The sequence below is a fragment of the Colius striatus genome, chromosome 17, assembly GCF_028858725.1.
Source record: "Colius striatus isolate bColStr4 chromosome 17, bColStr4.1.hap1, whole genome shotgun sequence".
NCBI classification, from domain to species: domain Eukaryota; kingdom Metazoa; phylum Chordata; class Aves; order Coliiformes; family Coliidae; genus Colius; species Colius striatus.
In genome coordinates, this window is record NC_084775.1 from 14,590,180 (window position 1) to 14,616,487 (window position 26,308).

General features: G+C 51.0%; 2 protein-coding genes across 2 annotated transcripts; one reads left to right on the forward strand and one right to left on the reverse strand.

Annotated features, from left to right (window-relative positions):
- Positions 1-3,373: 3,373 nt before the first annotated feature.
- Positions 3,374-18,415, reverse strand: PPP1CC (protein phosphatase 1 catalytic subunit gamma). The gene is made up of 7 exons (XM_062009702.1): positions 18,253-18,415; positions 9,854-9,985; positions 8,578-8,808; positions 6,980-7,084; positions 6,148-6,371; positions 5,564-5,698; positions 3,374-4,533 (listed from the first exon to the last, which is right to left on the reverse strand). The coding sequence occupies exons 1-7, from the start codon at positions 18,305-18,307 to the stop codon at positions 4,444-4,446; spliced, it is 972 nt and encodes a 323-aa protein (XP_061865686.1). The 5' UTR covers positions 18,308-18,415; the 3' UTR covers positions 3,374-4,443.
- A 1,691-nt stretch (positions 18,416-20,106) lies between these two features.
- Positions 20,107-25,413, forward strand: LOC133627050 (coiled-coil domain-containing protein 63-like). Its single transcript, XM_062010046.1, has 11 exons — positions 20,107-20,960; positions 21,530-21,669; positions 21,829-22,018; positions 22,154-22,273; positions 22,751-22,932; positions 23,261-23,442; positions 23,604-23,809; positions 24,095-24,169; positions 24,360-24,552; positions 24,766-24,960; positions 25,056-25,413. The coding sequence occupies exons 1-11, from the start codon at positions 20,958-20,960 to the stop codon at positions 25,133-25,135; spliced, it is 1,566 nt and encodes a 521-aa protein (XP_061866030.1). The 5' UTR covers positions 20,107-20,957; the 3' UTR covers positions 25,136-25,413.
- Positions 25,414-26,308: the final 895 nt, after the last annotated feature.

The window sequence follows — 26,308 nt, forward strand, 5'->3', positions numbered from 1 at the left end:
TAGCGCCGGGACCCCGGGACGGGCGTGAAACGGAGCGACACGGATTAACCCCGCGGAGCCGGCGCTGGTCCAGCGATCAAAAGGATTGCAAAAGCCTAAACCCCAGAGATTCGGCCTGGATCAACCCGCCTCCACTTGCAGGCTCATGTTTTATCAGGAGGCCTCTTCTCGTTTAGGTTTTTCCCCGCGTTTCAAACACGAGCTGGTGTGGGGAGTGTCCTGAGCAAACTGAAGGATCAGGGACCCGCCTGTGCCACGTCTCTGGGGGACGAACCTGGGACATTTCTAACCCTCCCCTAATACAGAAACACCTCTCAGATTTTGCACTTTGAAACGCTCGAGACCCTTGTTTCTGGGGAAGTTTCCTCCTGGAGAGTGCCCAAAGATCCCCCAGAACACAACTTTGTGGTTCCTCATCCCAAAGCCCCCAGGTCCCCCCTCATCCTCCCCCCCAGGGCACTGGGGAACAGCACAGGCAACATCCTCCCAGAGCTCCCAACCCCTCACCACCACCACCATCATCATCATCATCACCAACATCATCATCATCAACACTGACTCACAGACATCAGCTGAGCACCCAGGAGCAGGATGGCAAAGGAGCAGCTTTAGAGCAGGAGGGAGGAGTTTTATCCTGGGAGTTTCCAGCTAATTCAGGTGTTTTGGTCTCAGCTGCCACCAGTGAGCACCAGCACAACCAGGCAATGGTGGAAAGCAGCAGCTCAGGGCTGGAGCTGCAGGTGGGACAGATCTCACCAGATCCAACCTCCTTTTAAAGCCTGGTGAGTTTAAAGGTGAATCCAGCCTTAGGGGACTGGAGCAGCTGCCTCAGTCCGGGGCTTCACCTTAAACCTCCTCCCAGCAGCTTCAGCTCCCAGTTTCTACCCTTCTTACAGGGACAGGATGTTTTTAACTTCCACAGGGACAGCCAGGTCTGGTGACATCAGTCTCTGCTCTGGGATGATGGGGGTCAGGCCCCTGTGCCTGAGCTGCAGAGGGTGAAGCCCAGAGACTCCCCAAAGCACTGGGGCAGAACCCAGGGCCACCCCCAGGACTGCCAGCAGCCACCATGCCCAGAGCAGGATGGGGGTACCAGCACCTGAGGGGCTGCTGCTGCTGGGGGTCAGTGCCAGGCACCTGATGGCAAAGGGGAACTGGGGCAGAAACTGACCAGTGCAATGAAGGAATTGGACTGACTCTTACAAAGAGCTTTTTAACTTAAATACAAATGCCTGTGGAAACAAGAGCCAGAAGGATGTTCTCAAAGGCCCTGAGGCTCAAGCCCTTCTTTGCAAGAGGTGGGATGGAGAGAAAACCCGTTGTCTTGGAAAGATTTTGACCCCAGGAACCCTGCAGCTGCCTCAAACCCCTGAGGACACGCTTCATGCTGTGCCTTGCAAGCCACAGCTTCACCCAAGAGCACGTCCATGGCATGTGGGGGCCCTTCAGCACAGGGTGGAGGCAGCTCAGCCCCCCACGTTGGCCCTTGGCCCCTCCAACACCCCATCACAGCTCAGGTGCTCTGGCTGTGGGCTTCCCACACTCCACAGCATTGAGGAACCTGATGCTGCTGCACCCTCAAGCTTTCTTTTTTAGATCCAGTTCTCATTCACCACTCTCATTCAGAGGTTGATCATCCACACCAGGGCCTTGTGTGCCTGAGGCTCCTGTAGCCTCCCAGAGAGGCCTGAGCACCCTTGGGGAACAAAACTGCTTTGTTGTTGGTTTTAAAGTCCTGCAGCTTCACATAACAACCCAGAACTGGCAGCCACAACAATGGTGACACATCCTAAAGCAAACCAGGAGCAATCAGAGGTGACCTGTGCTGGGAAAAAGCCTTTTGGCAGGTAGATGGCAAAGAGAACTCATTTAATCTCAAAGAAACAAAAGAGAAGCACAGAACTGCCCAGAGGAACATCCAAATCAATGGTGCCCCAGACCTTGACACGTGTCTGTGAGAGGTGGGTGTAGGGAAAAGGCAGAAGATGAGGACTGAAGAGAACTTGAGTTTAGCACAACTTTCCTGGACCTTTTGCACAGATCTTCAGCCAGGGCTGGTCTCTCCTTGCTCCAGGCTGCCCTTTGCACAGACCTCAAAGCTGTGGGGCTGCAGGGAGAAGGGCCCTGGGAAAACAACCCCACCCATGGGTGTGAGACGTGCCCCTAAATGTGTGATCCCAGCCTGTGGTGAGAGCAGAAGGTCATCCTTCCTTCCTGCCTCTACAGGAGGGCAGGAGCCCTTCTGCTCTGGCCTCGGAGCCGTGGGACTGCTCACCCCGAGCAGCTGGGGAGGCTGAGGGAGGTGAAGCAGCCCAGGGGAAGCAGCCAAGCAGAAACCACACAGCCCAAAATAGGGGCACGTGTCACTCACACGGCATCTGAGGAGAGACAAAACACACAGAGAGGAAAAAAGGTGTGACAGGGCCACGCAGAAGGGTTGGGGAGCTGGTGGCTGCAGAGGGGTTAAAGCATCCCTCCAGAGATAAGTCAAGTAAGAGCCGGTTCCATGTGCTCCATCACTGAGTGGATCAATGAGGGACTTCACAGGTGACTGTTTACAAGGAGGGAGAAAAATCAGAGCTATGAAGAAAACCACAAATGTGATTTAAAGGGTGAAAGCCTTTAACAGGCAATCTGGCACCTGAGCTAATGAGCTCAAAGGTCACTGAGAGGTGGTTGATTAATCAGCTTTAGAGGGAGGAGGAATTAAGAACCCTTCAAAAAAGGCCCTGATCTGGCAGAGAAACACATTTAAAGCTTCAGATCAATGGAGATGCATTATCAAGACAGCTCTGCTCACTCCACAGCAAAGGGAAACCCCTGAGCTAAGCAGGGGGCAGAAGAGCTGCTGCTGCTGCGAGTGGGCCAGGACAGAGACCAACTCCTTCGGCACCAGGCCCCAAAGCTCAGCCCTGGGGCCATTTCAGAACAAACCCCATCCCATCTGACTTCTCCAAATCTTGGACTGTTTTCCACAAAGCACAGATGGCAGTGGTGCAGCTCCCTCAACTTCCCTTCTTCGTCCCTCCCTCCCAAGGGAGGAACACATCCCTCCCAAGTCAAGTGACAGGACAAGAGGAAGCAGCCTCAACACGCACCACGAGGGGTTGAGGTTGGAGGACAAATTTCTTCCCCCCAAAGGGTTGTCAGCCCCTGTCCCAGGCTGCCCAGGGCCCTGGAGCCACTCAAAGCCGAGGTGCTGAGGGCCACGGGTTGTGTGGCTGTGGCAGTGTGCGACTTGATCTTAAAGGTCTTTTCCAAACTCAATGACTCTGTGATTGAAGCCCGAGCAGTGGATCTGAATCCCACACTCCTGTTTAAATCAACCCCACCTCAGTGCTTGTGACTCAGACAAATCCAAACTGAGAAGGGCTGGGTTTCCAGAACGATTTATTTCTCTAAGTCAGGTCCTGGGGCAGCAGGAGTTGTGACAAACCAACACTGAGAGGATTTAACAACTTCTTCATTTAATAAGTGAGTTTTCACTCCAGGGTTTTGTACACTGTCATCTGTTCCAAAAAGATCAGTTCTTAAAAAACAAGATTCTGTGAGAGATTCATAGAAACCAGGGATGGAGATCAGCAGCCCTGGCTGGCTCCTCCTAACAGAGTCCTTAGGCTGAAACACACAAACCCCCTTCAGGGTGGCTCCAGAAGCGTGTGGGGCCCTGGCCCTGGGGCTCTGCTGAGCACACCAAGCAGCATTTTGGAGTTGCTGTTCCCAGGCAGGCCTTGGCTTTTCTCTCCGAGGACGGCGTGGAGGGGAGGCCCTTCCAGCTCAGGGTGCTGGGCTGGGTACAAACAGTTTTCTAAGCAAACTTTGGCTTCAGGAAAGAGACTCAAAGACTTAAAAGAATGGCTTTAATTGTCATTGCAAGTGTTGAGGGCCGTGTGTCAATGAAATATACATCATTACCAGTGACGCTGGCGAGGCTGAGAGGTTATTTCTAACGCTGACAGCGATAAAACTGAAGTGTCCATGAGACAAGACATTAAAAGCAATCCCTTTAAAACAAAACAACGTAAAAAAAATGAAGTTCACAGTGGTTTGTAGCAACAGCATGTCATTTCCAACAGGCAGCAACTCCTACTCTCACGGCACACTAGTGCCCTCTTCAGATCCTACGGGAGAAAACAAGCGTTTACACTACCGGTGGGACAGAGCAGGAGCCGCTTGTCCATCAGCCACCACAGGGGAAGATGCTGTGGAGTGTACAGTGGGAACACCAACAAAAGGGAAGGTTAAAACTCGTTTTGTTTGGGTTTTTTTTTCCTGGGAGGGAGGAAGAGTCTTTCATTTGCTGTTCCAAGCAGCAAATGCCATTCATCAAATCAAAAGGAAAACCACAAACACGTTACCTATGTTGAGCAAGCTGAACAGTACACGTTAAAAATGGAGCTTATAGACTATCATACAAGTCCCAGCAAAGCAGTGCCCAAGAGACTATTTCTTGGCCTGTTTTGTGATCATGCCCCTGGGAGGTGTTACAGGTCTGCTGGAGTTGGGCTTCTTCTTCTCTGCAGGTTTCAAAATCTGGAAAGAGAGTTCAGCCAGTTAGCAGAAGTTTTGGTTCTGTTGTAAGCAAACCACTGACTCACTGGCAAAGGTGTTGCAGGGGCATGTGGAGAGGGCATCAACATGCCAAGAAATCCCAGCGTGGTGCGGTGGGAAGGGCCCTGCAGAGCTGCTCCAGCTCCAGCCCCTGCTACAGCAGCTTCCCCTGGCTCAGGGGGCACAGGAACGTGTCCAGATGGGGTTGGAAACCTCCTGAGAAGCCTCCACACCCTCCCTGGGCAGCCTGGGTCAGGGCTCCCTCACCTCAGCACCAAAGGACTTTCTCCTCCTGTGCCAGGGGCACTTTTTGTTTTCCAGCTTGTGCCCATCACCCCTTGTCCTGTCCCTGGCCACCACAGAACAAACTCTGGTCCCATTCTCTCACCCCCCACCCTTTAGGTATTTATCAGCATTGCTGAGGTGCCCCTGAGCTCAGGCTTCTCTTCCCCAGGCTGAACAGCCCCCGGGGCTGCAGCCTTTCCTCCTCACACACATGTTCCAGCCCCTCAGCACCTTGGTGGCCCTGCACTGGCCTCTCTCCAGCAGTTCCCTGCCTCTCTGGAGCTGGGGAGCCCAGAAGTGGACACAGGACTCCAGATGAGGCCTCAGGGACTCCAGATGAGGCCTCAGCAGGGCAGAGTAAAGGGGGAGGAGAATCTCCCTCAACCCGCTGCCAACGCTCTTCCTAATGTCCCTCAGAATGCCACTGGCCAAGGGCACATTCCTCCTACAACACAGGGCTTAGAGTAGCTGAGGGGAGAGCTGGTGCCAGGGAGAGCAGGCTGAGCACTGAAGGATCATCCAGCTCCAGGCTACAACAGTTCATCTGCTCACCCTGATGAGGGCTTATTGCATCTGTGAAGCTGGGAGTGCCCTGTCTGCAGGGGGTGTCTGCAGGGATCTATGAGTCACACACTGTGGTTCTATTACAGTCCAGCATCAGTTCAAAATGGAGCCAATTTCAAGGGCTACTACAGAAACCAGGAGGCAGAACCCTCAGGTACTGTACCTGAAACGAGCACATTAGAGTTTCATCCACACTCATCATGGCACCTGCATTATCAAATTCTCCACAGTAATTTGGGGCAGAGAAGAGAGTTACCAATTGCCTCTTTGCAAAAAACTCATATCCATCTTCAACAACCTTTAGAGAGAAAAGCAGAAGCGTTAGACTGGACTCCTCCTTCCTGCCCAGGTGCCAGGCAGCTTTAACAGAGCCACAGGCTCAATCACTGGCTACATCTAAAGGGTGAGTTCCAAACTTTACACCAGAACAGGAAGGCTGCTGCAGGATGCAGCTCAGCAAGAGTCCCTCAGCAAGGAGGAAAACAGGATTCTGCCAGGTTCAAGGCAGCCTTGTTCGGGTATTAAGGAAAAAATGCTCATACAAGGGTTGTTAAACACTGGGACAAGCTCAGAGAGCAGGGTCTCATTCCTCAGAGGTATCTAGACTTTGGCTGGACAAGCCCCTCTGTGCTGGTTTGTCCTGTGTCCTGTGTTTGTCCTGCACTCATGTGCAGGGTTAGGCCAGGTGAGCCCCTTGGGTCCCTCAACCTGAGCTATTCTGTGGTTTCATGTGCCACATTAAAATACCTGATGAGCTCTACATATGAGATCCAAATCATGTTTATGGAGAAACTTTGCAACCACTTCAGCACCAAAGGTGAAGGAGACTCCTCTGTCATTCTCCCCCCAGCCCAAGACATCTTTGTCAGGGTCAGACCACAGGAGGTCACAGAGCAGCCCCTGATCTGGGACATCAGTGGGGCGCATAATCCGTCTGATCTGTTCCATGGACTGAAGGTCTGGTGACAAGCCTGTGAAGAGACACACACACATCTCAGCCCAACGTGGCTCTGCAAGACTGAGGGATTCAGTCAAGACAAAAGAGATTTGTATTCCAACTGATTCCCCATTGCAATTGTAGGTAGGCCAGTGGCAATGCTGACTTCTTGAACCCAGCATTTGTTGGCAAGCTTTTGGACCAGGAGCCAAGGCACTTTCTAGAAGCCTCACTAGATAAGCAAAGCCACTTCCACCTTTTACAGGACTACAACAATCTCACTGTAATGTTTTGCAAGTGTCTGTTAAAAGAGCTGTGAAGTACAAGAGGTACTAATATCAGCAGCCACACAGTGTGTTTATTTGACCCATCAGGCCAAATAAAACCCTACAAGGATTCTTTTCTCAAAAGCACAGGCTGTTAAGTGTGTCTTTTGGTATGGAAGGAAAAGCAGATCATTGTGAGTGGAGGTACAAAACTATCAGCTCAGTGATTCACAAAGCTGACACTAACCAAGCTCAGCCTCACCTCACCCATGAGCCAAGGCAGAGAAACCCTCCCCCCCTAAACCCACAAAACTGCCAGGACTGATCCCAGAGTGTGACTAGTTTCTCCAGCACCAGCTGAGGAACTCTTACTTACCCCCATGACAGCAGAAAATTTTCTCATCCACAATAGCTGCAATTGGTAAACAGTTAAAGCAGTCTGTGAAGGTTTTCCACAGCTTAATATTGTATCTTCTCTTACCTGGAAGACATTTTGGAGAAAAAAACAAGTCAATATGCTTTTCTAAGACAACCACAACCAACCTCAAGTGGCTGCCTTGTGTTTACTAAGATCTACAAAAAGTTACTGCTAAAATCCCTACACAATTCATCTTCTCTGGTGCCCACTGACAGACTTGAATGGCTCTGAGAAAGCTGCAAAGGGCTCTCTCAGCATGACAGAGCACTCTGAGGACAGCAAGAGTCAGTCCAACACAACGACACACCACTGCTGGCAGTCAGACTCTCCAGTCCCAACTTGGCTCTGGAGAATTATCCCTCAGAGAATTTGATCCAGTCAGAAAATGCTGCCATTTGCTGCTTTCTGCAGGGCAAAGGCAGCAACTCCTGGAAAGCAGAGTTTCTTTACACTTCTGCTGGTGCTTTACCACATAAAGTCTCTCTAGGCAAAGAAACAGGACTGACAAAATGACACTGCTACAGGTTCCCCTTCAAAGGGACTCTCCCAACAGCTATGAACCCTGAACACATTTGCAAGAGATGACTAAGCCTGTGATTAATCTCTGAGGAGTCAACTCTGAAATACCACACATCTTTGTTTCCTCACTGAGAACAAGACATGAAAGTACATCTTGTAAGCAACAAGACAAACATGTCCCACCAATCAAGGGAATGCTTCAGTGCCCAGTTAATTGAACAGTTTCATCCCCTCTACGTTATCCGGGTTTATTAAGTCACACCCTTTGAAACACAAGCATATGTTTCTACTTCACAGCACAAACAGCAAAACACTCTCCATGCCAGCAGGCTTCACCTCCAGCAGAGCCTTTGGTCAAAAGGACCACTTGTGATGTCAAACATATCCAAGCACAGTCCTGTGTTAAACAGCTGATGTGATGGTTCAAGTCACAACCCCCTGAAAGCTGAAGCCACTGAAGGAGTGAGTGCCTGCTGCTCCATCCCAGCACACATCACACCAAAGGCTTCACACACCTTCTGCCCCAGACAGGAAAGGAAATGCTGCTTTTGGCCAAAGCATTAGTGCAGTAGGACTGCACCTGGAGAAGGTGGAAGGCTTGTTTCTTTTTAACATCTCAAAGTTATGGGTCTTAACATGAAGGTGATGGTAAGGACTGTAACATAACCACAAGAAGGAGCAGCCTGTTCTCCAAGTTACAACACAGGTATTCATCATCATCCCTCAGCCCAAGGACAGAGGTGAACTTAGGAAAGCATGTCAAGTATAATTCTCCCATCTCTCCTTAAATGACCTGACCACACACACCAGGGAGAGCTGGCAGCTCATGTAGCAGAGAGTAAGTAGAATTACCCCCTTTCATGCTGCTTTGTACTGCAAGGGTCGGACTCCATGGAGTCAGGGACAGAACATGGGCCAAAGGCCCCCCGAAGGCCACAAAAGGAACTGCGAGTTCAGAGAGAGCCCTCCAGCACTGCAAAGCGAGCACCTCCCCCCTGGCCTCCCAAGCCAAAGATGCACACAGCCTTACTACTTACATTCATCATAAAATCCATAAATCCTATTGATGCTGGCACATTCGTGGTTCCCTCTGAGGAGGAAAAAATTCTCTGGGTATTTAATTTTGTAGGCCAATAGAAGACAAATTGTTTCTAAAGATTGTTTTCCTCTGTCAACATAATCACCAAGGAACAGGTAGTTGCTTTCTGGTGGAAAACCTCCATATTCAAAGAGTCGAAGCAAGTCATAGTACTGCCCGTGGATGTCACCTGGTGAGGAGTGAGAAACGACACATCAGTGACCTTCTGCTGCACCTGGGGACTGATTCTTAAAGAATCCTTTCTCTAGGAAAACCTTGCCATTAGGTATCACCCACTTAAACATCACTTCATCTCAATGTGTCTGAATGAGCACACTGAATTGGACATGCATGTAATGCAGTGGCTAACTGCACTGAGGTGAAGGATGCAGCTACTTAAACACTCACACACGTGTAGAACAAAATCAAGACTCTTAAGAAAGCAGCTGCGTGTTCAAATGAAAATCTGACCTCTCATTAAAGCCTCTGAGTAGTGGCTGTGAGACCAGGAGCCTTTACCTCCTCCCTGGTATCTCCACACACTCATGGAAAAGTGGCCACGTGGGGCATTTGTTTTCCTTCCTACCAGCTCTGGTGTTCTCTTGAAACACTCAGCAATCCAAACCCCAGCAGTGAGGTTGTACTGAAAATGAAAAGGGTATTTCTGCTCTTGATTTCAATCATGGGTTTGTTTCTGACAAGCAGAGTGTTAAATCATTAAACTACCAATACACTGAACAAGCAACTTCAATTTGAAGTAAATCTTCCTTGCTGGAGTAGGATAAAACACTGTTTGCTGCAAGCTTTCTCAAGTGCACTTGGTGAGGGTTGTGCTTGTCAAACCACTGTTGACTCTGAACAGCAGCTCCAACAAACCACTGTAGTTGTTTCCCCTTGTTCAGTCATGACTGGGCCAATCATTATTTCACTGATGCAGAACATCTCCTTTCCAGAACTTCACGTGAATCCCTTCCCAAGAGAATGAAAAGGAAACTGGACACGTTACTTTTTGGGTTTGGATTGCTTTGGTCTCCACTCCAATTGCCATGTTTGTTACTCCCTCCCTGTTCCTAAACATCAGGCAGGGGTTTATTTTCCCTTGTCACAACCATTTACCCCTTCTAGTGTTAATAAGTGACAACAGCACCTGGCCTTTGTTCTCTGCTTAAGGTGTGGATTTAGCTGACACCTCCCCACCCTTCTGCCAAGTATCAAATGAAAATCACAGTACTCACCACAGATCTTCAGTGGAGCTTCAAGTTCTAGTAGAATAGGCTGGCTCAGAAAGATTTCCCTGGATTTCAAGCACAGCCCTCTAATTTCATTCTCTTGCAGCTGGACATTTTTGCCTGGTTTTGATCCTCGCACTGTCAGGAGGAGTCACAAGTCCATTATCAAAATCAACAAATCCCATGTGTTATTTTAAGAGCCTGACTAAATGCCACTGAGATACAGAACAAGAGACACCAGGGCAATAGCAGCCTGCTGAGGTGACACTGCACTGCTGTGTCACCAGAGGAAGGGGACTGTGTTCTGTCTCAGTTGTATGTTCCTTGTGTTTAGCAGAATTCACAGCTCAACACTTCCCCCGTTAAATGGCACATTTTAAATAGCATCCCTTTAGTTCTATTTAGTTCTAAACCCCATCCTGGACAACATGACTATATCTATATATGCATTTCTAAATGAAGCAGTGATACACTGGTTCTCTGGAAAGCTGTCTGAAGGAAGCTTGAGAAAACCAAGTCTCCCATTTAATCACCAACATCAAAGCTCGAACATGCAAGTTCCCCCAAACCTGCCCAAGACAGTGTCTAGACAAACATGACTCCAGCACCACCAGTCAGTACCCTACTGCCCCAGTCTACATTGCCTTAGCAGCCATGAAAGAGAGACACACACACAGTTTGAAGGTCAGAACTATACAGAAGGAAACATTTTTGGATCACAATGACAGAACAGCTCTCATCATCACTGCCTTTGAGCACAGTAAAGGACAAGCTGGTGGGAGATCCCTCTCCCAGCCTCACACCACTTGCTCCTCCAAATCCTTCCCCTCCCTCCACTACTGCTTCCATCTCCCTCACTGCAACAATTCTCCATCACTAGTTCCCCTTGATAGCCATTAAAGCTTTCTTTCCTAGCCCAGGCAACAAGGACATCAGCTTGGCCTGAAGTTTCTGCAGCCACACCAGCATGGCTTTCCCTCCTCTTATCTGCCACCCACCCTCCCAATTCACTGCCCAGAAATACAAATGACATTTCTATGGCAGCAGTGCAGTAGCCATGGCTAAATGAAACACAACAGTGTTTATCAGGGTTAGGATAAGACTAAATAAAACACTGTGATTGAGCCATTACTAGTGAAGCTGATTGTATTTTGGTGTCACTACCAGTGACAACATGGAGCACTGATAAGGCTCAAGCAAAAACCCAACCTGTAACAAATTCCAGTGAGATTCTGGAAGAAGAGCAATTATCTTCTACAACAGAACCCATTAGCTGAGCTGTATCAAAGCCCAACGACCTCAGAGCTTTGGCCCCAGATGCCTGGAAACACTCCACCAACACCTCCAGAAACACAGTCACTACACTGGCAACTTACTGAGTCCAACTTGAATGGCACTGAGGCTGGAGTCTATGCTCTTACCCAAAAAGGCTCAGACTTTAGTTGCCAAAAAGTGCAAGCACCGAGCCCTGAAGGCTCTCAAAGACAGGAACCTACACAATGTTATTTAGGGATTCAGGAAGATAATCTCCCAGGCACCATTTCAATCTAATTCCCTTGATACCGGGAGAGATCTGGAAGCTACAGATGACTCAAATCTCAGTACCAGCAGTGTAAGAAATCCAGAAGGGAGAAGTGCAGGAGGAAAGGCTGGTGAGCAGGGCACGAGGTATGTTTTGGGAAAAGCAACAACTCAGTGTTACTACCAGAACAACTCCATCCTGCACACTCACTCCCAGACTCCTGCCAGCCCTGACAATCCCCTTAAACTCACCAGGCTGCCCTACAGAATCCTCCCCTGAAACACACCAACTGTATTCAAACAAGCTTCACCACTAACCTGCGTGCCAATCACAACACATACTGACAGTGCCATTAAGTTAATCGTAGGTCAGAAGTCACGGCCCTAACGTTTGCTTTCAAGCCATACACACTCCTTCATTCCTCACTTGACACTGACATTTACATGGCAACCCTGGAATTACCACAAAACCTCATGTCTTGTTAAAATATTTGAAGTAATGAAGCACATAAATGCAAGCTAAACCTTTTGTCACAGCAGCTGATCACACACGAGGCCTTTTCAGCCACACAGGAATTTTTTCATCCATAGTCATGTTCCAAACCCTCCCAAAGCAATGGGCAAGCTACTAAAAATGCCACATAGCCAGAAGTGATAAGGAACAGAAATGTATAGCATAAAGAGATCAGCTGGCTGAGTTATAGATGTGAAATGTTATAGCCACCTTTGTTTTTGAGGTAATGCATTATATCTGAGAAGCCAACTTGCCAAGCTTTGGTCTTGTTAGAAATCACTAAAACCAAATCCTCTCACACCCATAAATTAAAAGGTATAAAATATTACACAGAAGATGTAATGCACTGAGTCACCAAAGCTCATGAATAAATCATCTGCATTCACTTTTTGCTGAAGATGAAATGTAAATCTCAAAACTGACTGTTCCTGACACAAGTTTCCTCTTTCTCCCATATATTCTGATTAAACCAGCAGAATCTCCATGCAGTTTTAGTCATCTGCCTGCAGAAAACCTTGCCAGGACACAAGGATGCCTTGCTGCCATTTGCAAGCTCACAAGCACAGACACCAGAAGGATGAAAGAACAGGACAATCTGATTCAGCTCTGCAGCACAGTGTCTGCCTGCCAACGACACTTCGACCACTTTCATCCACCATGGAAGCAGCACACAAGAAAGGAGAGTGATCAGTTTCTTTTAACATTGACCTATATATCTGAAAAAGCTGGAAAATCAGGGCTTTTTTTGCTTCAAAACAATCAAATCTGCAGCACTGCACATTGGTTTGAGAAATCTGTATTTTTAGCATCAGGATTTTCTCATCCACAATGAAGAGCTGGCAAGGAAATGCAGGATGTTCAGTCTGGTTTCTCTGAGTCTTCAAGCTTAGTCTCCCCTAAAAAAGGCAAAAAAATAACCCACTATGAAAAATATGCTGCATTTCCAGCTTCATTTCTCTGCTTTTTGGACCAAAACAGGGCAGCTTGTAGAGATCAGACAGTACAATTCTAATTGGCAGCTTGGTCATAAAGTCAAAAGCCCAGCTCAATAGTACTGTACGTGCCCGTTTGTTCTCTCGGTGCATAACAAATAACCTCTCTCAGAAATGACAGCCTGGATCTGGGGAATGGCAGAGGAACAAGCTACAGATTCATCAGCTGAGGGAGGGCAAAAAGCAACCAATTTCAAATGATATTTTATTTCTGCCTTGTCTCAGAGTAGTGCTGCACTATTTCCAGGCTGATAGATTCCCAGCTGCTTTTGGGCAGAGATGCTCCTGTTCATAAAATAATCATCTCTCAGGAGTTTGAATTTCAATGCCCTGTCTGGGCAGCCTTCTAACAAGTGAAACCTTCTCCAGCCTACAAGTGTTGGAAAAATAAGCTCTCCACAGGACAGAAAGACTCCAGAGAAGATCCCTCCATGAGCATGGATGATCTCTGCAGAGGTGCTGACTTGGACACAGGCTCCAACTATTAGTGTTGCTTTCCAACACAAGGACAAAAACCACAGCTGATGTTGACTCTCAAATGAAGCAGCATTACAAGCAATCCAGCAGAGAGGGAAAGGAAGGACAAGGAAGAACACAAACTTAACAGCTCTCCGGTTGTTTTGGTGCCAAACAGAATTAGCACAAAGGGTAGCTGCAGCTGCCAGGAGTTTGATACCATTTGACATCTGGGATAAGTTTCAGCCATTTATTTGGAAGGGTAAATGTGTCAAGAACTGTGGGATCAAGAAGGTAGAACAGTGAGGAGACCAGATGCATGTAGAGCAAAGACTTCTATATGACACCCACTATGAGCAGTGGCCAAGGTTGGGTTTGGTACAACACAATCCTTTCCCAAAAGCAAATACTATTATAAACTAAGTGTATTTGCCCATTCTAGGTACACATGAAAGGGATGGATACTCAGCAAAGTATTCAAAACCAGCAGAAAACGCAGAGCCACCAGGAATGTCAGTGATCCAAATGTCTTGTTTTCCTTCAGCATGGCATTAAAAGCAGCAGCTGAAGTGCTGTCAGCTGCAGGGATGGAATCAAGGTTATCTATCAGCAGGTCACTTCATTCCTTTGGCTCATTAAACAAGTGCCTCAGCTTTACTATCCTTTACATCAAGATGGCTGCAATCCCAGACACATTCCCACAACTCTTGTGCTTGTTTTTCTGCTTGTTTTTAGCAGTTCCTGATGACTTTCACACTTGGTTTTGCACCATCAGCACAAAGGGGATCAGTAACTTGGAAGTGGTTGATGTGAAAAGGTTTTCCTGTGCTGCAGCTCTACCAACTGTGATCACATTGCTTCAAATCCAACATCAAAGCTGAAAAGCAACTCCTCCAGGCACAAGCCTCTGAAAAGAAAGAGAGCTGGTCTCCTTTTTAGCAGCACATGAGTTCACAGCAGCGTTATCAACCACAAGATCCTGCAGGACTGCAAAGCTCTCATCTTGGAGCACAATTCCATGCTGGAGATGGCTCTGTAGTGACAGCTACTTGTGACAATCACAAGAGATGACAAATTCCTCCAGTGATTGGACTACAAACACAGCATTTAACTGACTTGTCTGAATCCACAGCACTCAGGAATCTAAGCCTCATCTTTCAAATGCTGAGCTCATATATCACTTTGGAAACTGCTGCAGCACAGCAGGAAACAACGAACATTTAACCTATACAAACTATGGAAAATTAAGATGATTTGAGATCAAAAAGTGCTGCCTATCTGTTAGAAACTATCACAGCAGCCCAACTCATCACCAAGTGAAATCTGACCACATTTCAGACCCACATCTGGGATAATCAGACACACACACACCCCCCAGCACATGAAGCAACAACCCTTCAGAGCCAGGCAATGCTGTGCTTAGCAAAAAGGTGAGAAAAACCATCAGAGAACTGAAGTTGTACGAAACAGCCTTCTCTACTGCCAGCAAAAGTGGAGCCACACTTTTTGGCTCAACTATTTTTAATAACTGGATGATCCTCTTTCCCCATTTCAAGCAAATTAGAGAGAATATCTCCTTGACAGCTACACAACGGGCTTTGCCAGGAATAGAAATCTGGGGGTGTACAAATAGGAAAGGTTGATAATTTAGTCTTTTTGCTGATTTTAGTGCACACACCAGGATTCCAGCTTTCAGCACAGCTACCACCACTCTAGCCTTGCATGGCTTTAGCCAAAGTAGCCTCCATTCATACTTAGCTTTCCCTGAATAGCATTTGCAGAGGCTGCAGCATGGAAAAGCCTTAGAGAAACACATCTCAACTTGGGTTCCACTTATGCATATTGAAATTGCGCCATTTTACCCTGTTAATTCTCCTCACCATGGTAAGACTACTACATTGGAATCTTTATCTCTAAGCATGTTACTGGGAGGACAATTCTCAAACGAGACCCTCCTTACCCCTAAAGAGCTGCCAACAGATTAAATGCAGGAAACTAGATGAAGAGGCTCAGGTTAAGGAACAGCATCTGACATGATGCAGAGAGGAAGCCACGTTCACCCTTGGGGCATCTCAGGATTTGTCATTCTTCACCTGTAGCACAGCAGCAATTCTGCCCTTTTCTGGAACCCTTTCCATGACCAGACACCACTGATTTTCCATCTCACACGGAGCTTTTCTAGCACCACCTTGCTTACTGGCAGTTCTGACTGCACAGACACACACACATGCAAGCTCAAAACCAGAAAGTTACTGCCTACAATACTCCTCCTGGAAGGAGAGAAGTTTGCTCTCGTGTTTGCCCCTTCTTACTCCTCAGTAAAGTAAGTTCCATAAAGATTTGAGCCTTTATCCCTTACAAGGGACACTCAGGAAGCGTTTCAATACCCAGGGCAGGATGCTGCCCTCTCCTACACTGGGGAAGCTTTACTCTTGTGAAAGTTGATGTTACCACACTTACTGAGAAGTGAACAAATTAGACAGCCTGTACCCAGGAAATTGCTCCTAGCAGAACACAACTCTCCTTAGTCAAGCAGGTCACAAATGTAGACTCAATTACAGCAAAAAGGAGCATCTTCAATGTTTTTATTGAACAGCTTGCCAAGATGGAGAACAGTGAGACCGAAAAAGGGGTTTTATGACATTTCATTGCCAAATGGCTTTGTACTATAAACATTTGGAACAAGAAATACTGCTCAAATATTGACCTTAGCATGAGAAGCTAAACATCCACTTCCAGACCTTTTCAAAAACAAAACAATGATTTCAGCTAACCAGGCTTACACAGGTGGGACAATATCACTTCTCTGGGGGAAAAGTCAGAACAGTGCGATTTGATCAGAGCAGTCAGGACAGAAAGGAAGCAAACCTCCATAACAAATACATTATTCACATTCCACACTAGGAACAAGACAAAAAGTCATTCCTTCTTCACCCTTCCCTCTGACCAGCAGCTCACACTCACAGCTGCCCAGCAGTACAATGCTGAGGCAGATGATTAGAACACAGTGACCTGCTCAACTCTCTGTTCTCCCTGATTTGAAGCATTTCATCAAGTACCTCCCTAACACTTGTGTTTGTTACCTTCAAGGAGGAAGAGACAAGGCCCTGTTCACATCCTTTGCATCTTGCTAGCAAAATCACCTTTTTGAACTATGGAAGCGCAGAGTTTCAAGACAACTGTCATGAAACACCAAATTGCTCCAAAAATTCATGCTTGCACAAGGATTTGGGCAATTCAGTTTGGGAGCTGATAAGTAACACAGGTTTGGCAGGGTTTTCATGCTGGAGTGTGATTTTACTCTCTGTACAACATTGTCTGAGAAGGGTTATCACTTGAAACACTTCTGGGCACACCACACTGTGCACAACTACCGCTGCACAGCTGGTCTACCAAAACAGACCTGAAAAAGACCTTCTACTTTGCCCCAAATCAAAGGAGGAGGAGAATCTTTACACCCCCTGCAGGTGATTTTTTTCCCCTCTCTTTCATACCACACAGATCTCCACCTTGGCAGCTCATTCCTGTCACCTTCCCAGACAGACATCATTCCAGGGAAAGGAGAAGTCCAGTGCATTTTAAATGACCAAAGAGAATGGTGTTTACTCAGCAATTCACAAGTTAGCATTTGACCCAAAATGCTGTGTTTGCTACAAGGCACTATTATTTTGACCTTTCTGGGAAAACAACCCACAAGTATCAAAACGACCAGCTGCCACCAAGAGCCATCCTTACTCTGTTACAAATATCTTTGCAAGAGACATTTCAGAAGGAACACAAGAGAGCAGGAGCACAGGCTACGAACACTGGTCACTGGTCTAAATCCTGAAAGACAATCACTGTCTCAAACAGTCCAAAACCACAGCTGAAATCTCAATACAGGAATTTCAGTTCAGTTCTGGCACCTGATGCAACATCAGGTAACATCTTTGGGTGCACAAAGCACCTCTTAAGACATCTTGTCGGGAAACCTTTTAAAGCCTGATTCACAAGCCACATCTCCTCCAGACAAGTAACACAGACATCAGCTGGGTAAGAACAGAACCTACTGACATAGTGCAGCTCACTTTAAACAAGAGAAACCATTCAGAATCATTCCAGTCTCGTTCTAGGATTATCTTAATCCACATGAAGAAAATCCACTTTGGCAAAACTGCACTAGGTACACTAGAGGGGAATCAAGGAAGAGTTGAAACTGACGCCTGCAACAGAGCTCAGCATGTATCAGGATGTCCCCAAACACGGGGCATCCAGGCCCTGGCACCTACAAATCATGCTACCAGTTTCAGGAAAATCTGGGTCTACATTTACCAAGAGAAGCCCTTAAAGAATTTCAGCCGGGGCAGTTCACATTGGTAACAGGCCAACCCCAAAACGGATCACAGGAAAAGCCCGACTGCCTTCTCCTGCTTCTACTTCAGTAATCCCATAACACATTTACCAGGCTTGGAACTCCAACTAAGTTCTACAACAGCACTACTTTTCCTGGGCCTGACCTTTCGCTATCCAAGCCAGGACACAAACAAAAGCTGGCAAGAAGGAAAGGCTGTCCTGCAGCTGAGCGGCCGCCCAAGCACACGCCGCAGCTGCGTGGGGCCGAGCCAAGAGAAAAACACAGCTCCTCAAAAGCACCGCCCCACCAAACACCCCCCAGGGCAGCGTCTCCCCGCAGCGGCCGGCGAGGAGAAGGGGCGGCCGGCGGGTCCCGACGCGGCCCCGGCAGCGCGCTGCGAGCAGGGGGCAGCAGCGGCGCGGCAACACGAGCGCCGCGGGACAAGCCGGGCCGCGGCCATGAGCCGCCCGCGCCGGCGGCTCCGCACGCACCAAGCCTCGGCGCCTCCGGCTCCGGCCCACGACGGGCTCTGGGGGCACCGGCCCGGCCGCCCCCCGCCACGGCCCCCCGCGCCGCGCCCGCCCCTCACCCTCCAGCAGCCGTTGGATGATGCTGTCGATGTTGAGCTTGTCTATATCCGCCATCGCCTCTCAGCGGCCGGGCGGACCCCGACCCCCCCCCTCCGCTCGCCGCTCCGCCGGCGCCACTCCTCTCCGCGGCCCGGCTCGGCTTAGCTCTGCCTCCGCTCCTCTCCTCCCCGCTCTCCTCCTTCCCGTCCCTCGCTTCCCCCCGCGCCCCCCTCGGCCGCCGCTCTCGGCGCAGCCGCCACCGAGCAAAATGGCCGCCGCGGCCCCGCCGAGCTCGCGCGGCGCACGGATCCGCGGCGCGCGCCGCAGCGGGAACGCTTTGTAGGGCGGCCGGGGCGGGGCGGGGCGGCGGCGACCGGCGGCTGTGCGTGCCCGCCACCGCGCGATCCTTCCGCCAACGCCACGCAAAATAGTGCGCTGCTGCCACTGTCCGCTCCCGCCGCTGACCCGGGCTCCGGCCCGGCCCCGCTCAGCCCCGGCCCGAACCAGCAAAGCCTTCGGCAGCTGCTTGTGGCGGGAGGCTTGGGCTGTGCTCGGCCTCGTGTCAGCGCTGCCTCCTCATGGCTCCCGCTCCGAGGCTGTGGGGCGTGTGGGGTGTCTGGGCTTTCCCCCTCCCCAGCCCGAAAACAGGGCGAACAACGCCAGAATCCCAGCCTGAGCTGCCATGGCCTGTGGGCTGAAGGCCTGTGGGGCTCACAGGGCCACGTTGAAGCTGGGAAAGAGGCGCTGGCCCCTTCCCGCTCCCTGCCAGCCCCTCAGCGAGCCCTGCGCGGGCCTTGCCGCTTCTGCCATCACCAGCTTTCAGAGCGGACGCTGCTGCCTGCTCACTGCTGGCCCCGTCACTCACGACAGTTGAGCCCTTCAGCTCCTGAGCAACTTGAGACACGAGTCTCCCCCCCTACAAAGACTTATCAATATCAGATGTTTAGCCCCTTGAAAGCCTTAGGGATGCAGAAGTTAGCCTGCTCTTCCGAGAGCATCTGTACAGTTTCACACTTCTGCTGTTGTTTTACTTCACATGTAGCTCTGCCTTAGCTACGAGCAATTAAGTGAGGTTCTGCTCCTAAACTGGATTGCATTTGCTAGGGAGATGGCCTGTGCAGGCCTTTCCGCTTTTCACTTTGCATCTCTGATTGAATATTGTTTAATTGCTTTATTTACTCCTACTTCAATTTGCAGGGATGACTATGTCAACCTCTTTCCTCCTCCTTTCCCTTCCCTGCATGAACTGCTCCCACGGCACACGCTGCATTCCTCCTGCTGACAGTTATACAATATTCATAACAGCTTATTACCGTGGTGGAGCCAGAGCAGAGTTCAAGTTCATGAGGGTGATAAAGCAAAGGCCTTGCAGTCTCAGCACACGTTGGATCCTCAGCACACCTGAGATCTGCCAGGAGGAAGGAGATAAGCAGACAGAGTGTCTGGAACACAAGAGCTTGCCCGTTGCAAAACGCAGCTTTAACGCTCCACTTCCCTGAGCAAACGCTTGTTGTACCCAGCACGCCCCAGCCAATATGTTAATCTTAGTCATGCTGCTGCAAGCCCAAAGTAACCCCGCTCAAGACAATAGAGTTACTTCAGATTTACTTCAACGTGACAGCCTCTGCAGATTTACATCTATTTTTGTGCTGCACCTTCCCAGGGTACAGCCCTCCCCAGCCCTTCGGCAGCGAGTGCTCGCCTTCAAATCCTTTCTGGTCTGTGGGGCAAATTGGTCTCTTGGACTCTGCTGACTTCTTTAAAAGGGAAATTGGTCGTGTGTTTCCAGAACAACTTTCTTGGCCTTGTTTTCCTTGCTGTAAATCTCTTTTATCTCATCCTACAGCTGTGACCCCTTTTCCAGGGACAAATCCTTCAGGGACTTGAGCACCTTTACATGGTGCTGAGTCCCTTCCACTCCTGGGAATGCTCTGGCAAATGGGGTGGTGGGGGAGAGCCCAAAACCATCCAGGCTGTGACCCAAGAGCTGGATACTGGAAACATCGTCATTCTGGAAGGATCCGACCCTTGAATAGCAAACTGGCTGATGAGGCAGAGATATTAAAACCATCCTGCAGAGTGATCTTTTTAATAAGCTAACGTTTCTCTGCAGGGAGTAACAAGCCTCACCCCACACCAGCTTCTCTGATTAGAAAATGGACTCTGCCAAGGTGTTATAAATATCCTCAAACTATTTTGCTGCCCAGTGGTGCTCACAACAAGGATTTCTTTCTAGAGGGGGAACAATCAAGGAAACCCCTTTGTGCTTTGACTCTGCACACGGACTCGAGCGTTCCATCATTTGGAAGCTTAAGGTCCATCTGTTCCTTCCTCTTCTGTTTTGTCTACAATGTGCTTTCTAGTTTGCTGAACACAAGATGATGTTGGGTTCCTCTCAGCAATGGCTGTGATGTGGTGGCTGCTGCCTGTCCACGGGCAAAGGGAACACAAAGCAGGAAGGCCCAGGAGCTGGCTGTGGGGCCAGCAAGGAAGGGGAGGGAAGGGCAGCTCCTGGGCCCCAAAGCGCTGCTGGGGATGGCGAAGCCGGGGCTGCTGCTTCCCAACGGAGGGAAAGGCTTCAAAGCCCGAGGTTATGGGATAGATCAGACACTGTCTCTGCAGGCTTCACCAGCTGAATGTCTTTAATATGGAGAACCCCGTACGTGGACGTCCCTTCATATGGAGACCCTTCCACACAATGATGTCATGAGCAGAACCCTCCTACATGGTGATGACATGAGCAGAACACTTCCACATGGTGATGACATGAGCAGAACCCTCCCACAGAGTGATGTCATGAGCAGAACCCTCCCACACTGTGATGTCACACTGATGTGGTGGGCACCAGCCAGTGCCTGTTGCATAAAGTGCAGAGCACTGCAGGGTGCAGAGCAGAGCAAGCAGCAGATGCCTGACGGCCTCTTGCCTCTCCTCTCTTCCCTTGCGGAGCAAGTGGAGGAGTGTTCTGGGAGAAATGAAGCGTTCAAAGGTTGAAAGTGGGGCCCAGTCCCAAAGGAGATTACTCCAGAGCCACTCTGGACTATCTTCTCAAGGGATATCCTTTTTGGATCTCAGTTTTGAGGTGTGTTGGGCCAGGCAGTCAGTGGGGAGCCAGGCTGGCTCTTGCCAGCAGGCTGTGGGGCTGATTCTGCCTGGGCTCCTGTGCCAGGGCTGAGGCTGTGGCCTGACGTCGGCAGCTGGGGGAGGCAGGGGTGGGAAATAGGGCTGGGAAGGGCTTTTGGTTGGCAGCACAGAGCTGAACGTTTGCTCCAGTGCCCAAACTGTCCCTCTCTCTAGCAGCGGCTGCCGTCGTCCTTGAAGATGGCTGAGAAGACGGTTGAGGCTGAGATGAGGCGCCAGCACATCCAGTTTCAGACAGCGCTGGACAGGAAGAAGTTTTATGCTGACCGTGTGAAGCAGCGACTGCAGGCGCAGCGGTGAGTGCAGCTTCGCTGCCTGCCCTGGGCTCGGGAAGTTCCTCCCTGCCCTGGGCTCGGGAGCTGGGGACCCTGGTGCTGGGATGGCGGGGGCTCAGGACCTGCTCTGGCCCTGCAGCTGGGATGTGCTGAGTGGCATTTGTTGTACCGTTTCCACAGAGAAGAGATCAAGTCCCTGACTCGGGAACACGAAGACAGGGCCTTAACACTGGCTCAGATCCTGTCGCAGAGAAACGCTGAGCTGGAGGAAAGGAAATGTGAGGAGCTCCAGCAATGTTTGCAGGCCAAGTATCAGTATGACTTACTGATCAGGGAGAGAAAAGCCCTGTTAGCTGACCTGGACAAAGAGGTAAGAGCCTGGCTGAGCATGGTAGAGCAGAGAGAGTCCCAGAGCGAGCCCTAGGGCTGCAACTCCTCCATGTCAAAGGCGTTGACTTCAGGCCTTGAAACTTAAAGCTGCCTCTATGTGTGTGTGTGTATGCAGATCCTGGAGCTGGAAGAAAAGGTGGCAGTGCAAAACCAGAGAGCAGTGAAGGTGAGGCAAGCCACAGATATGTCCAGGCTGGAAAAGCAGAAGGAGACCCTGGAGATGCAACTAAACCACGTAAGCAAACACCTTGCAGAGCTTTGCAGACCATGTGTGGGGCCACGCTGGGGCCTGTGTGCAAAAGGCCTTTTGCTGGGGCCAAAGGGAAATGATGCATTTGGCTTTCACAATGTGCATAAAGGCCCTGGCTTGTTCCCCTGGCCTGATTGCTGCCAGAAGGTCTCCAAGGCTCTTTCCAGCTGGGTGACCTCAGTGCAGCCCTTGTGCCATGCCAAGACGCCGGAAGGTCTGCACCTGTGTAGTGATGAAACCGAGCTGCCTGAAGCCACCTTGCCCTGGGTGAGGGCAGCATCAGGTCTCTGCCATGAGCAGCCTGGCCTGCTGATGCCTCCTGTGTCTTGAGGAGGGTGGTGGTACAGGGACAACTTCAACTCTGCAGCTGTGTCTGTCCCAGCCCTGGCCAAGGGTTTTCAGCAGAGACTTGAGCCCCAGGATCCTGCAGCAGCTCCAAGCCTTTTGCTTCTCTGTCTCCAGGACACTGTTCATTTTGACACAATCGTGGCCAACAATCGGGAGATGCAAGAAAACAATGAGAAACTGCAAGCTCACAAAGCCATTCTGGACAACTGGTACCTGAAGCACCAGCAGCAGCTGCAGGATCAGAGGAGGAAGATGATCACTGCTGTGATGGAGTCCACAGAAGCCTACAGGCAGCGGTAGGTGCCCCTGTCCAGCCCCTGTGGCAGAGGCAGCACTGAGAGGCAGAGCCAGCGGGGACTGTGGCTGTGAAGAGAGAGCGATGGCAGCTGCAGAGGCAGGACTGACCAGGGGCCCATGGCTGCTAAGGGCTGGGGGTAGCAAAGCCCAGAGAGCTCTCCCTGGGCTGCTGGCCTTGGGCTCAGGCAGCTGCATGTGGAGGGGAGCTGGGCCAGGTGCCCAGCATCATGGGGGCTTTCCTGGCTCAGGCCCAGTGGTGCCTGGGAAAGGCCAGGAAGACAAATCCTTCAGCTTAGGCATGGTGTAACCTGCTGCTCCCACGTGCAGGAAGGAGACCCTGGCCAGGATTTCGGTCATCGAGGAAAGACACAGCAAAGACGCTGTTCTGTTCAAGAATGAGCTGCAGGAGCGGCAGCGTCTCCGTGAGCACAGGGACAAGTTAAGAAGCTTCATGAGCACCAAGCTGGCTGATCGCTCTCAGCTGCTGCAAGAGGCTGACAAGAGAAGAGGTATGAGATGGGAGCAAAACAGATGCAGCTGGGAGCACAAATCAAGAGGTGCCCCTGGGGCAGAGGCAGGGCTGGGAGAGGCTGGGAGCTGCCCCTGTGGGCAACCTCTGCCAAGGGCAGCCTGTGGCGACATCACAGCCTGGGCTCTGTCTGTCCCTCAGCCTTGAAGGCAAGAGAGCTGGCCAAGCGGAAGAGAGACGTGGAGGCAGTGTACCAGCATATACAGGAGATAGCAAAGGATGGCAACATTGAGGAAATGCTGAAAGACTTCAGGAGGAATGAGAAGAAAAGCACTGCCCTCTACAACCATGCCATGAAGCTGGTTGATGAGAATGAGAAGCTGAAGCGGTTGATCAAGGATGTGGAGGTGTGTTCCAGGCTAAAAGTGTGTCAGTGCTGCCACCGTGTCCCCTGGAGAAATAGTGCAGCAGCCAGGAGGGCCGAGAGCTGCCTGGGAGCTGCGTGGGGCTGCCTGGAGTGAGAACTGCTGCCTGGTGTGGGGTGCTCAGCTGCCCTCCTGGCCCGGGGACAGCGGTCCCCAGAGGGCTGGAGTGGGATGTCCCTGCTGCCGGGGTGGGGGTCCCCAGGCTGGCTTGGGCCCTTGTGGTGGGCACTCAGCCAGGGCCCCCTGCCTGTGCTTGTGTTGACACAGGAGGAGATGTCGGCCATTGTGAGGCAGGAGGAGGACGCTCAGAGCAGGAACCTTCACATTCTGCAGGAGCTGGAGGTACAGCAGCCAGACTTTGCCTGTGTGAGGGCAGCAAAGCCTTGGGTGTGCCAGCACATGTCCTGGGCACTCTGGGCTGGCCTGTGGCTGCAGAGCCTGGGCAGCAAAGGGCCCTGCCTGGGCTTTGGCAGCCCTGTCTCCCCGGGCAGGGGAGAGCTGCTGGGACACCTGACACACACTTTGCCAACAGGACAACCTGGCACAGAGCTTCGTGGCAACCAGCAAGAGTGAGAGCAGATGCCAGTTGACCAGAGAACAACTGGACCAGCTGCAGCCCGTCGTGGCAGCTGTGCTGGAAGCTGTGGGCTGTGAGGCCAGAGAGATCCTGTGGCAGCTGGGAGCAAAGGGGCAGGTGGTGGATGAGAACCTGATGCAGTGTCTGGGTGAGTTGTGGCTGCCCATCTTACCAGGCCCTGGGCTGCCAGCCCCCGCTTTCAGGGCCATCAACTGAGCTGTCCCACACGGGGTCCCTCCTGTGGCACGGGCTCGGGGCCACCCGCAGGCCCTGGGCTGGGGCATGGGGCGGGTGGGTGCGGGCAGGGCCCGGGGCAGTGCCTGGGCTGATGAGGCTTCCTCCTCCCGTCCCTCGCGTGCAGAGCTCTTGGAGAAGAGGAGCAAGGAGCTGCTGCTGCAGCAGGCGGTGCTGGAGCACATGGAGGGAGCTGCTGCGGGTCGGCCCCGCTCCGCCTCCGTGGTGTCCGACAGCCCCAATCTGCTGGAGGAGATAGAGCAGGCCCAGCCCAGCTTCACGGTCCCTGGGATGCGCAGCGTCCCGGACACCATCGAAGCCTGTGAGTGTGGGAGCTGGGAGGGTGGCGGGGCCGTGGCACTGGCCATGTGCCAGCCGTGGGGCGGGCGCTGAGTGACGTGGGGCTGTGTCGCGCAGGGGAGGAGCCGCTGGAGCGGGAGCAGCTGCGGGGGCTGGTGCTGCAGAGCCGGGAGCAGCAGCCGGGCCCGGAGCCCTGAGGTCCGCGCCGTGGTCTCCTCCTCGTGGCCTCTGGCAGCCGTGGATTCCTGTTCCCCCCTTCTGAAGTGACTCGTGCCTCTTCGACTTTGACCTTTGCTTCCTCCCTGCTCACCACTCTCCTGCCTGGGACCACGTGCTGCGTTTGGCTGCTGCTGAGGGAAGGAGCCAGCCTGGAGGAGCCATGGCAGTTTGCTTCGTAGTCTGGCTCTGGGGACAGACTGCAGAGTGCACCCTTTGCAGAACATACGTGTAGAATAAAGTAGTGACTTAAAGGAATTCACTGACTGAATTGCAGCCGTGGCTGAGAAATGTAACGCTGAGCTGAGAGCTGCTGGCTCATACCAGCGCATCTGGGGCCGAAGCGCTCCACCACAGTGCAGGGGACAGCAGGCAGTGGGCCTCCACAGACAGGAGGACACCCAGGGCTGGAATAGGTCTTTTAAGCAACCAAACTTTAAAATAGTGCAGGAAGAAAGTAAACTGAGGAAATGTTGGCAGCTTGCCTTGTTCTAACCTGTTGCCCATGTTCATACTGCTGTTCAAATAATAGATGGTGTTTGTCTGGATTGACAGAGCAGTGAACACAAAGCAAAAAAAGGCTGGGAGAAGAAGCACATGCTCTGCCATAACTGTCCCCACGAGTCCTCTCCAGAGGTCATGGCTGGGAAGGCATCTTACCAGCAGGGCAGGCTGAGCAGTGGCTAGGACATGTGTCTGTTGGGGTTTCTGGGCCACCCCAGGGCTCCTGTGCAGACCCCAATAGTGAGCAGGTCTTGGGGGGGATCTCTCCATCAGGCTTGTCCTCGGCAGCTGTCTCCGTATCACCGGCCCCAGCATGTGCTGTGGCTTTCCTTTCTCAGGAAAGTCAGTGACCTTGCCATTCCTTACACCTCCTGTCTGCCAAATCACTACTGTAAAAGAGAGAGAAGTTCAGCTGAAAATTACTGCTCACTTTTTTATAGAAGAATATGGGATCTGTTACATTCCAGCTGAAACCCTTCCAAAAAGCCAGGTGGGACCTTTTCTATATATGTCTAAATTATACCATTTCTTTCTACGACAACAACAACAAAATGAGCTCTGGCATCTCTCCCCCACTGCAAAGGACATTTCATTAGAAGCCACGCAAAAGGCAGTCAGTTGGTCTCAGCAGCAATTGCACTCAGCAGTAC

Coding starts and splice junctions, on each gene's coding strand:
- PPP1CC (XM_062009702.1), bottom strand. CDS start 18,307: ATGGCGGATATAGACAAGCTCAACATCGACAGCATCATCCAACGGCTG. Junction 7,085..8,577: donor TTATGGATTTTATGATGAAT/GTAAGTAGTAAG, acceptor AATGTCTTCCAG/GTAAGAGAAGATACAATATT. Junction 4,534..5,563: donor CTCTAATGTGCTCGTTTCAG/GTACAGTACCTG, acceptor CTCTCTTTCCAG/ATTTTGAAACCTGCAGAGAA.
- LOC133627050 (XM_062010046.1), top strand. Junction 22,274..22,750: donor TGGAGATGCAACTAAACCAC/GTAAGCAAACAC, acceptor CTCTGTCTCCAG/GACACTGTTCATTTTGACAC. Junction 23,443..23,603: donor AGAGGCTGACAAGAGAAGAG/GTATGAGATGGG, acceptor TCTGTCCCTCAG/CCTTGAAGGCAAGAGAGCTG.